Source organism: Vombatus ursinus, unplaced genomic scaffold (assembly GCF_900497805.2).
Source record: "Vombatus ursinus unplaced genomic scaffold, bare-nosed wombat genome assembly UNPS02015175.1, whole genome shotgun sequence".
Lineage (NCBI taxonomy): Eukaryota > Metazoa > Chordata > Mammalia > Diprotodontia > Vombatidae > Vombatus > Vombatus ursinus.
This window is the reverse complement of record NW_020954953.1, coordinates 20,073,953-20,086,994: the sequence shown is the minus strand read 5'-3', so window position 1 is coordinate 20,086,994 and position 13,042 is coordinate 20,073,953. Positions and strand designations below refer to the sequence as shown.

At 39.9% G+C, this 13,042-nt stretch overlaps 1 protein-coding gene across 4 annotated transcripts in view; it reads right to left on the bottom strand.

The window, feature by feature from the left end:
* LOC114031455 (probable palmitoyltransferase ZDHHC14) overlaps positions 1-12,082 on the bottom strand; it is a 326,338-nt gene extending 314,256 nt beyond the window's left edge. For all 4 annotated transcript variants that reach the window (XM_027846515.1, XM_027846517.1, XM_027846516.1 and 1 more), the window contains exon 1: positions 11,395-12,082. In XM_027846515.1, the coding sequence (XP_027702316.1) occupies positions 11,395-11,639 (245 nt within the window). In that variant the 5' untranslated portion in view covers positions 11,640-12,082. The remainder of the gene's footprint in view (positions 1-11,394) is intronic.
* Between the last annotated feature and the right edge of the window lie 960 nt (positions 12,083-13,042).

The window sequence follows — 13,042 nt, the reverse complement described above, 5'->3', positions numbered from 1 at the left end:
AATTTTAAACTGCGTTAGGGAGAAAAGATATCAGTGTGGCATGACTAGCACTTGGAAACAGGATAGAATTTCTTTTTGCTTGCTCCCTTTCCCAGCCAAACTCCTAGAAAAAGCTGTCTACACTTGTTTTCTCTACTTTCTCACCTCCCACTCACTTATCAACCCTCTGCAATCTGGGTTTCCATACACGCCATTTAACCCACACTGCTCTCTCCAAGGGTATCAATGATGTTTTACTGCTAAATTCAGGGGTCTTTTCTCAGTTCTCATCCTTCTTGACCTTTGTACAGCTTGTGGCATTATTAACCAATCCCTCCTCCTGAATCCTCTCTCCTCGGGTTTTATGGGCGGAGCTCTGCCACGGTATTTTTTCTGCCTCTCCAATGTGAGATCATCATTCATGCTCCCCTGCTTCCACTTCACATGGATATACGTACCACTTCTCTTTTCTCTATATACTCTGAAGACTCCAAAATCCAGCCCTCCAATCCTCAGCTCTGAATCTACCCCTCCTTCTACTTTCCCAATTTCTATTTCTGACAAGATCACCACCATTCTTCCAGGCACCCAGGTTCATTCTCAGCTCTTCATTTTCGTTTGACAGCCATGTCCAATCAAGTTACCAAGTCTTTTCAATTCCACCTCTAAACATCTCATATCCATGCCTATCATTCTTCTCATACCAATAATCATCCTATTTCAGATCCTCATTCTCTCTCACTAGGACTATTACACAATATACTTCTAATTGATCTTCATGCATTCAGCCTTTCCCCCTTTCCAATTCATCTTTCACATAGCTGCTAGACTGGTAGGTAGTATTTCTAAAATACAAGTCTCTCCACGTCCCTCTCCCTGCTCAAAAAGTTTCAGAGGTTCCCAGTTGCCTCTAGGTTGACATAAACTCTTCCTCTTTGGCATTGAGAGCTCATTACAATCCATCTCCAGACTATCTCTCTAGGCTAATTACATGTTATTCCCCCTTATTCACAGCATTTCATCTCCCACCTTTGTACAGACAGTATCCCATGGAGTAGTTCCCCTTACCTCTGACAGTAATCCCAGAATCATCCTATATCTACATATATAAAGATAGATTGATCTATCTACACAGATAGATATATATCTATATATCTATCTACACACATAGATATGTATACTTCTTATTTCCCCCATTAGAATGTAACCCCTTAAGAATAAGGATTATCTCATTTTTTGTAATTCTTTCCCCAACACCTAGGAAGGTGGCTTTCACTCAGTAGACATTTAATAAATATCTGGGGATTGACTGGAATCCTCAGCTCCCTTAGAGGCTCAGATCAAGTGCTATTTCCTTCAAGAAGCATTTCCTGATTCTCCCAACTGCTGAAGGCCCCTATCATTTAATTAGGGCAGCTAGTTGGATAGAATGCTGGGCCTGGAATTAGGAAGACTCATCTTCCTTAGTTCAAATCTGGCCTCAGACACTTACTAGCTGTGTGACCCTGCGCAAGTCATTTCTTCCTGTTTGCCTCAGTTTCCTCATCTATAAAATGAGCTGGAGAAGGAAATGGGCAACCACTCCAGTATCTTTGCCAAGAAAATCTCAAATGGGATCACAGAGTTGGACCCAACTGAAACAACTGAACAAATCATTTAATTATTTGTTTGTTTATATCTTATATTTACTTGTATTTGAACATATTGTTATCATTCTCCCACCCCTCCCTCTGTCAAACTTCTTGAGGGCAGGGACTATCTCATTTGTGTACTATTTGTATCTTCAACACATAGCAGAGTGCCTGGCATACAGTGGGAGCTTAATAAATGCTTGATGATTAATTGATTTATTCCCCAGACAAAGCTGGGAAGGCTGCCCTGTCCCAAAGTATTTGTCTCATATTAAAAAAAAAAATGGACCTTTGATTTCACCGCTACAAGTCTACCTCTCCTATGACTCTGTAGTAAATAGCTCCCACATCAAAGGCCTGAGGCTTCAAAAATACTGGAATATGAAGGCCTACTCCCACTGCTCCCCAACTAAGGATGACCTTAGCCCTCTCACAAAGAAATAAAAATTATTTTTAACAAATAATTTTTTTAACTAAAGAAAAAAGGTAAAGGAATGTCATACCACAGCCAATGACAGCCCTTCAAGCTCTGGGTATTAGTCAGTATGTACTAATTTGTGGAAGCACACACCTCAAACAGGCATCAAATGAAGAAATAGTAGTCAGGGCAGAAGAACAGCATTAAAACAACATGACTGGACCATTAGAAAAATCAAAGAGGCAGAAGATGTAATATTCTTACTCTATTCTTTAAAAACATTCTGGCTAAGCTTTAGGACTCCCTCTGATTCGTACATATTAGATGTTTTTAAAATGAAGGTTATTGTTATAGATATGACAAGTACAGTGCTTGAGAAAAATTATTCTGGTAGGGTGTCGACTACAGAACAGGGAAAGAATGTAGAAAGAGCGACAAGTTATAAGGCTGCAGGTGATCCAGACTTAAAAGGATGAGGGCCTGAAGCCACTGACTTCACAATCAACCAACAAGCATTTATTAAGATCTTACTAAGATCTGTACTAAGGCCTGGGGATATAAGGAAAGGCAAAAGCACTGGTCTCTGCCCTTACAAAGCTCAAGTTCTAATGGAGTGAGACAACCATGAGAACCAATATGCATATTCAAGATATGTACTGGGGAAATAGGAGGTAATCCCAGAAGGAAGGTGCTAAGTAGGGAGCCAGGGTGGGGAGCAACAAGGCACAATGGAAAAAGAGAAACGACAAATCCCAAAAATCTACACACAGTAAGCACTCCAATATTTTTTGAATCATCAGATGAATGAATAATTATTGCAGAATAAAATCTGGTAAACTTTGGTTACTGAGTGCATATGAAGAGGAAGGAGAATTCTGAAAATACAATTGTGGCAACTAGAAGAATAAACACATCTTTGAGAGTGAGGAGGAAATGAGAAATGCCCTTTTAGGAAGAATCATCAAATTACATTTCAGGTGTCAGTGGGCATTCAGGTGAAGGTAACTTTAGTTAGGTAACTAGTAACTTAAAAAAAAAAAAAGACTGGGGGCAGGAAAGATGAGCTAGAGAGGTGAATCGGAAATGACAAATAGTAGGGAAAACCCTGATAATATTAATTCAAAGAAAGGAAAGAATACAGGGAGAAGAGAGAGGGATAAAACCAAGCCTTGAGAACCTTCATAACTATATATATATATGTATATATATATATACATATATATATATGGAGAGAGAGAGAGAGAGAGAGAGAGAGAGAGAGCACACTCTGTTACATATTGACCTAAGTAACCTTGGGTTACTTAGCCTCCATTTTCTCATCTATAAAATGAACGGGTTGAACTTGATGATTTCTAAAGAGCCTTGAAACTCTGGTCTTATGATATGATGCAAGAGGAAAAAGAACACAACAAAGGAAAAGGAGAATCACATGATACCATGTAAGCAAAGGGAGGAGAGGCTTTAATAAGGAGTAAATGATCTAAAATTATCTCATAAAGTTAAGGATGAGAAGTGAGAGGACATTGCTTTTAGAAAGTAGGTGGCCCAATAATACATGTCGCTCCCTGTGGCCATCTCAATTCCATTTACTTTATAGCTAAAGAGGACAATCCATCTGTAAATAGGAATAATGCCCCCCAAAACAACTTTAGATCATATTAATCAAAATTTAAAATTTATTTGAATTTTTTGAGAAGTACCTAAATACTAAAGTGTAATCTATGGGCTTAAATCCCTTTCCAAGTGACTTGCACTTAAATTGGCATAATTTTGCCTATTTAGATTTGTCTTAAGATAAAACAAGACCCCGAGTATAGCATTTAACCATAAGACAGCTTGTTGTATGTTTTATCATACATACTTCCCAACCATAAACCATTTTTACATACTTTGACAACCACTTCTCAAAGGAATTTAACTTAACAGCTTTTAAAGCCTAGTTGGAGAATATGAGGAAAACTACTATATTTTTGTTCTGTTCATATCTGCTTTAAAATGTTTGACTTGGGTGGGTAGGGGAGACAGTGCAGAGAAAGGGAATAAGTTTTAAGAATTTAAAATGGTTTTATCAAAATCTCTAGCAGATGCCTGGTTATAAAATTGCTAGGCAAGCTACAGAGTAGCAGCAGCAGCAGCAGCAGCAGGTGTAGCAGCAGGTGTAGCAGCAGTAGCAGTAGCAGCATTTACAGAGTACCTACTATGTGCCAGGCACTGTGCTAAACACTTTACAAATATTGTCTCATTTGATTCTATGGTAACTCTGAAAGGTAGGTACTATTATTATCCCCATTTTACAATTGAGGAAACTGAGGCAAACAGAAGTTAAATGACCTGCTCAGTGTCACAGACCTAGAATCTAAGGCTAAATTGGAACTCAAGCCTTCTTGATTCCAGGCCCAATGCTCTATTGAAGCACCAAATTGTATGATAATTTCAAATTAACTTTTACACCAAATTTATATAGCAGAGAAATGGAGGCAGGAGCCAGTCTGGCAAAAGAAAAATATTTTCTTACTTGGAAAAATATAATCTCGGGGCAGGTAGGTGGCACACTAGATAGAGTACCGACCCTGGCTGAGCTCAAATCCAGCCTCAGACACATAACACTTACTAGCTGTGTGACCCTGGGCAAGTCACTTAACCCTATAGCCTAGCCCCCTCCCCCCAAAAAATATATATATAAAATCTCAGGAAAGACATAAAAAAATAATAAATATTTACCCATGATACTGCTTTTAGTTTCTTTTCTTGAAAAGTGATAGCTGTAGTCAGGTTTTCCACCCAGACACTGAGATCTTGGGTGGTTAACAAGGATGAAAAATCTAAACCACTGGAAGCTAGCCATCAGAACAAAAAGGGCCTTAATTGCAAGCATGTTGAGAGAGATTGTGTTTAAGCAAAGGATAGACAACAAACCACCTGTCAGTTATTGTAGAGAGGATCCCTTAATTGGAGGTGAAGTTGGAAAAGATGACCCTTCAAATTCTAAGACTCCACTAGCTGGAAAACAAAAAAAGACACCTGAGGAACTTTGGATGTGGTCCAAAATACCCTGAGAGTAAGAGTTAAAATTTTATTTTTAATAGCAGAGTAGGGAAAAACAGGGCGATATATACTAATACCAATTGCATATTTGGGAGTGTGTGAAGCACCTCAATGTACTTAGGTGTTTGTATTTCCTTCAATTTTGCCATAAACAGTGTATCAATCAACAAGCGTTTACTAAGGAAGAGACTACGTGTAAGAAGAAGCAGGAAAGTAGTGGACAGAAAGATGGCTTCAGAGCCAGGAAGACCTGACGCACGACGGTTGTGTGACCCTTGGCACATCTGTTCACTTCTCCTCACCCTAGTCAACACCCTGGGACTATAAGTTACAGGAAAAGTATTGATTTGCATGGGTAGAGGAAATTTCATCATCTGGGAGCTCCATATGCCAATGAAATCACAGGTCCAGCTCCTATCCCTACTAAGTGCTAGGCTATTAGTTGTCTATAATTGGTCCTTAGAAACTATTAAGACAACAAAATGTAACAATTTAACTGAAGTGTTTATTTTAGGAGAAGATCATTTACCCTAATCAGGTGCTAAATTGTCTTTCTCAGTCTCTAATGGGAAGGCTGGCCATTCTAGGCTTGAAGGCTATAACAAGCCACCATTTGATGGTAGCTACTGAATTAGTGTGTAAGAAACACATGTCCTGCCAAGTCAGTCCTATAAAGTGATGACAAAAAACCCAGAACAAATAAAAGGTATTTCCTCACAGGAAGAGGGTGGAGGAAAGCAAGGAAGGATAAAGAAGGAAGTGGGGAAAATGGAAGACCATCTGATTCAAAAAGAATTTGACCTGGAAAAAAAATGCATGAAATCACAGAAAAGAGAGTTTGAACTGGAACCAAGATTACATACCCAAAATTTATGAATAGAACTATCAGAATACCCTCTAAACAAAATCTGAACCAAACTAATGTTTCATTTAAGTTCCTATTTTAAAATTGCTATAAGTAACCAGGTTACTTATACCTCTGCAATGATTACAAGTGTCTTTTCTTGACAATTATTTTCCACTGCAGTGGAATAGACTAGTTTCCACAAAACCTATAATCAAAACTTTTTTGGCAGAAGATAATAATTCTGCTATACAGAAAAGACTGTCTACAATTATATCCACCCTTACACTGCATGAAGAGTTTTGATGTTTATGCAGACACAGCCTAAAAATAATTACCTAACACCACCCTAGCCAACTAACAGAGAAAACAATAAAATTTTGATGGTCAATAATATCAGAAAGGTTTTATTCCAAAGAAGTATAAAGGGGCAGCTAGGTAGTGTAGTGGATAGAGTATCAGCCTTGGATTCAGGAGGACCTGAGTTCAAATCCGACCTCAGACACATAATACTTACTAGCTGTGTGACCCTGGGCAAGTCACTTAACCCCATTGCCTAGCCAAAAAAAAAAGAAGAGTTCAAAGCCAAGCAAATGAAGGATGGGAAACTATCCTAGTTGTTGGTTATTATACTACATATATGTGTGTGTATATATGCCACAAGGTACTTTGTATTTTCAAAGCACTCAATTAAAAAAAAAAGAAGTGCAATTAAGAGATCCCTGGACCTAGTTGCAAGAGAAATGAGAAATATGTCCTTTCCCAGCTTCAGCACTGGCTTGTTGAATATCTCTGGGGAAATGAACCACCATTTCTGCTTCTGTTTTCCCATCTATATAGTTGAGTGGATACTATCTACTAAATTACAAATGTAGACATTTAAAAGAATTAGTTAGAAAAATATTCAAATCATTTTTATTTTCTAAGCCAAAGAGATTTCATAAGTGTATGATTTCTATATCTTATTACTATTCTTTATAAATAAGGAAACTGAACAAGTTAAATTACTTCTGAAATACATCATTATTGCTATTTTTCTCATTAATGTGAATCAATAAACAAGCATTTATTAAGTGCTTATTCTGTTCCAGCCACTGTGTAGTGTAGTGGTTAGGATAAAAAAAAAAGGATAAAAATAAAAGTCTCTGGCCCCAAGAAGTTTATTATCTATTGAAGAAACATGTACACACACTCATATACATATATTTATATACAAAATACATACAATGTAAATGCAAGATCGTTGCTAGGGTGGGGCATTGGCAGTTGGGGGGGAGAGGAGGCATCATAAGTCCATGTATTCTAAACACACATATTACTGTATTAATACCTGCCATTAACACTGCCTCAAAACTGTTTCCAGTTTATTTTCTTTATTCATCATGCTACAAAGATAACGTCCACTGATCTTTCCAAATTGTAGTTCTCAGAGTATATAATTGACTATGCTGCAGAGATAGTTTGGAGCTTCTCACCAGTAAAAGGAATGCTCTGGCAATCCACACAATCAACTTTCTCAGATGTCCTTTTAAAGATAGTTATGATTATACCTCTGAAATTCTGTCACATTTCATCAGCACTCCAATATGTTTTGTTTTGTTGGGGGGTAGGGGGATAAAAACAGCCCTTCCTCCTGCCAGGAATACACTATGAAATCAAAAAAATGGAGGTGAGATTCTTATTATTGTCTCTGTATAAAACCCAACTCTTTTTTGGTGTTGGGCTGGGCTATCTTAGAAAATGATTAAAGTGTCTCTGTCATATCTGTAAATAATCCTATTCTTTCAGTGATGAATGGAGCCACAGTCACTGCCTCCTGGTACCGCTGGTAGCATGAATGAGTTCATAGAGCCATGCTCTTCACACCTGTACATAAGCCCTTCCTCTGGGAACAGAACATGTAGCTTTAGACAGTGTGTATTTCACTGGTCAGAAAGCTTTGGGTTTGAATTCTAGATCTTTTTCCTTAATAGCTAGGTGACCTTGGGTAAATGACTTCACCATTCCTGACCTCCCATTTCCTCCAGTAAAATTCAGAAAAGGAAGAGTAGATTATCTTTCAGGTCCCTCCCAACTCTAAGTCTAAACTCCTTGAGAACTGGGGCTATAGATTTTTAAAAGTGTATCCACAGAACTTAGCCCAGTTCCTAGGAACTGCTTAATAAATGTGCGACCCTGGGCAAGTCACTTAACCCCATTGCCTAGCCAAAAAAAAAAGTAAAGAATTCAAAGCCAAGAAAATGGAGGATGGGAAACTATCCTAGTTGTCGTTGGTTATTATATAACATGTGTGTGTATATATTCCACAAGGTACTTTGTATCTTTAAAATTGCTATATAGAGACATATGCATCCTATGATTTCTTTAGTTGTACCTACTATTCTGACTACTCTCACATACTTAACTCAAGATACTAAGTAATCTTAGTGAAAAGAGTTATCAGTTTTTAAGAAGTCCTTTCTGAAGTCCTTTCACCATCAGAACTATTTGCTGGGTAATAATGAATCTATCTCTCTAAAACCTGACTGAGCAATTTTAAAATTTAGAGGTCAGGAGAAGTTGCAACAGGAAGTGATCAAAGAAGAAGTCTGATGCAGAATAATTTGTGGAGTGGCTACAAATTCTGGTTTTCTCATTCTTTTTAACAATTTGGTATCTCCATTCCTCTAGCTAGAGCCAGACAGAGTCTAATGTTGCACAGCAGAATTCTATTAATGTTAAAGCTATCTAAATGCAGGCAGCTAGGTGGCACAGTGGATAGAGCAGCAGTCCTGGAGTCAAGAGGACCTGAGTTCAAATATGATCTCAGATCAGACACTTGACGCTAGCTGTGTGAGCCTGAGCAAGTCACTTAACCCCAACTGCCTCGCAGAAAAAAAAAATAAAGATATCCAGGCATAAAATGTAGGTACTGACTGCTATATTTCACTTCCACAGCATCATTCATTTTTTCTTCCAGATCCTATGAAATTGAATTGGCTAAAGTTATTTGATTTCATCATGCCATTAGCAATTAGTGGATATGTGAATACGTAAGCACATGTTTTTAATGAAAAAAAAATCAAGTTTCCATGAGCCATCTGAACTTCTGTATTTTCCAAAAGTAACACTTCTCAACTGTACCATTATTTCAAGGATGAGTGACCTGGTTCCTTGAATTTCAAAGCTACCTAAACCAAACTCAGGAAGAACATACAGAGATAGACCTGTAGCTGGTATTAAAATGTTACTGCAAACAGTAGCTAATAAAATCCCAGCACACACTTTTATTTCTACACCCACCAGTTAACACAATGCTGACGCAGAGCAAGAGCCTAACAACCTGCTAGAGAGGGCTATGGGGAACTCTTTACTTAGAAAAAAACATACCCTGCAGTATGAATATATCAAGAAATGAAAACAAATTTACCGCAGTTTCATTAGATGCTGTGCTTAAGAAGGCAAAATAAAAGCTGGTAAGTAATAACTTAGGGACTCACTAACCATGTAGTGGGGTTTTTAGTATATATGACATGAATATTTATTATTTTACATCAAACATGTTCATAAACAAAGCTCAGCATTATGGTCTTTGTGACCATATTAACAAATCTATATGCTTGGAATGGCCAGAAAAGTAGATGAACCAAAACAAAGATTATCTCATGTCCATTTTCCCATGAACCTACAGAAAACAGATCTTTTGACATGTGATCTTAAATACAGTTGATCTTTCAGACAAACTTCGAACAGAAGTTACTAGTACAATGAATTCTGTCTAGTGGACCATCTATCAAATAGATGACTTTTCCGTGGAATTATGAAGGGTCTCTACTTTCCAAGTGCTTAGAACTTAAATTCAAAGCACTTAGTAATTTTCATAAAATGTCCCGTGAATGGCTCCCTGTTTCACAGGTTTTTTTTTTTTTTAAAAGAACAAGTAACTATCCTAAATTTACACAGCAAGGTAGTAGCGGAATCACAACAGAACAGCAACCTGGTCTTTGGTTCTAATGAGTTACATGGCCTCTTCTAGACATGCCACCAGTCCCCAGTCAGCATTCCTGCTACTTATTCTCAAAAAAGATACCATTGTCCTAATTATTAAACTCCAAGAAAACATTTGGAAAACTCATTTAAATTAGAACTTTTTGTTTTGAAGATGGGGGTAGGAGGAGGGAGTAGGTAGGAAAAAAGTTGAAGGAATGGTAGTGGTAATCTATCCTAACTACATTACTTAAAAAAAAAATTTTTTTTATAGCTTAGAATTTTCAAATACAAATTATTTCACCTCAGTAATTTAGATGTCTTTATATGAAGGTTACTACTCTGTCAAGAGATCATTCACTTGCACTCTATGCACTCACATTTAGTAAAGCAAACACAAGGTACAAAGCCATTCTACTTATCAGGGCCCAAAGTAAACATTGTTGATTTAATTAATCTGATCCAACTGAGAATCTGTGCTTACTGAAACAGTACCATCATGCCTGCAACAGCTCAGCTGCTGAGGCTAAAAGAAAATCTATCTATATCTCTGTTTACACACATGCATATGGATAGATACACTGTAACCACAAACTGGCCATGAGCCCTCCTATCATCTGAGGCTCAATTTAAGAATCTGTCCTCATATTACTGGATTCCATGATAATCATATGGTTCTAAAGCATAGTTGAACTGTTTTACCTAATACCTATTAATAAATTAGAAGACCTTCTATAAGCTGGCACAAGGGCAGAGTTGCAATTGGCGCAATCTGGTTTTCCTGAAAATAGTAAGCAAACCACATGCATTCTGTTACCAGACCAAATCACAAAGCCCAACCAGGCTGTTTCTAGAATAAGAAGCTTCCCCTTCAGTTTCATCCTTGTTAAACAGGCCTGAAGTCTCCATAATCACCTGTTCCTGAAGGTGATTTGTTTCTGAAATCTATTAATAAGTAAAGAGGCAATTGTTTAGAAATATTTTTAGGCACAAACAGGAGCAAATGAACTGTTAGCCAAAAGGCTGATCATTTAACAAGTATTAAAACCAAAATCAACTACATGCCTACTGGGTTGGTTGCAGTTATATACCTGAAATAGCAAAATCTCCCATTATCTCTTGGAAATCACAGATTTGATGCTCAGTGAGGGTCATAAAATGCCCCAAATGTCTTTACCTATAAGTAAATTTTAAATACTTTTATAGTTGGCCAATTCCTGGAAGTAAAAGGTCAGTTACCAGTGGCTCTCCATCCTTGTTCATCCCGAGAACAGTAAAGCCACGGGGAGTTAACTAAAGTGTGGACCCTTTGCACTCTCTCCCTCTGTTCTCAGAAACCTGCCACAGGAGAGCATTCATTCTGTCGATCCAAAAACAAACATAAATAATTCCCACCGAGATTGGTTATATAACATATACAGTAGCTACAGCTTCTAGAAAACGAAAGTAAATAAAAGAGGAGTGAGAAGCATGGGCCTGAGAAGGAAGATAGATTTACATGGTCCACTTACTCGAATGCGAAGAAGAGTCCGCTAGTGACCAAGATGAGGACAAGGGTCAGGTAGAAGACGCCCGTCTGCCGAGCCATCATGATCCTCCCATTACAAAAGAATTTGTTTCTTCCTGGGAAAACCTCCCATTTCCTCCGGGCCGCGATTTTCTTTTTCTTATGGGGAGACTCCATGGGAGAGGAGCTGTGAGTGCTGATCTGACTGTACTCGCAGTCTTTCATGGGCCCACCGCCTCCAGGAGTCATCAAAGAGGGTAGACAATTGGGGGGGGTCAAATTCCCCACCCCGACCCCCAAAAAAGCACAAGCCACTTAATTAAAACAACCCCACTCTCGAGAGCCCCTTGGCCGCCAGCACAAGCTCAAATTAAAACTCCCCAAATAGGTTACCGTTCCAGTGATAACTTTGCCAAGTAGCCCAAGTTAACCCTTTGGAGACCAAGGCTGTCATAGTAGAAAGATTCCTCAGAGAAGGAGCTCCCCACCACCCCACTATTATTCATCAATTCTATCACGTGTTGGAGGGGTCATGAAATTAAGTCCAATGAAGGAAAAATGACACCCTCCACCACACACAAAACATACGCGCTCACATACACCGACACACACACACACACACACACACACAGAGTCCACACCACACCACAGTGCACTCGCTCTCCTCTCTGTGCCCCTCTCACTGCACTGGTAGTTGATTTTTAATCCCTCTTCCAGATGACCCCTGCTGGGGGATGTCTAGGGTGGCGGGCTCTGAACTCGACTGTAGGGGCAGCGGCTGTGGGCGCGCAGAGAGCTTCACGAGCTGCTCCTCTCCCCTTCGCCAGGTTTATCATAATCCGTTCTCCAGGCAGCAGCTCTTCCCCGGAGAGAAAGAGATGGAAAAGAGATGGTAGCCCGAGCCACCCCCGAAGCTTCCCGGGGGTGGGGGAGGGAAACAAGAACAAAATCCAAAACAAAACCACGTTGCTTTTGTCGGAATAGATCCTTCTGAATGCCCAGGCACTAGTCCAGCTGAGAGCCCCCAATCTACCCAGCTGTTTGTAAAGCGGACTTCTCCACACCCAGCTACGCCTTGGCGGAGCTGGGACTACGGGACTAGGAGGAGCAGGAGGACAAGATCTCGGCAGCGGCTGCTCACGGATTGTGTGGCGGGTGGCTGAATGCCTTCCGCTTGCCCCAGAGTGAGGAAGAAACGCCGGTAGGGGTGGGCCTTGGGTAGACCGCGACAGACACTTGTTTGCAAATGCTCTCCCCGGCTCCTGCTGCCAGGATCCCGGGCCGGCGCTTCTGAGATTTTCCGCCTCCTCGCGGCCCCGGTGTGGGCGATGGGTGTAAGCGTTTGTGGGGCGGGAGTGGTTGGTTGCTTCTGCACCCTGGGGCTCCTCCTCTTTCTCCTCCTTCTCCGAGGTTAAGCCCCTCAGATGGGGCAACCCTGCTGCCCTGGGCTGGTGCTCCGCTCCTCCGGTCTCAGCTTGCCCATGCTGCTCCCCATCACTTCAGGACTCCCTCTCTTTCAGGGTATACCACACTCGCCACCTCCTTGCTCCAGGGCTGAGCGTGGTACTGAAGCGCGGTGCAGAAGCGCAGCTGCGGGGGTCCTCAGCTCGCGTCGCCCCTGGGAGAAGCAAAGGTCACACCCCTAGCAAGCA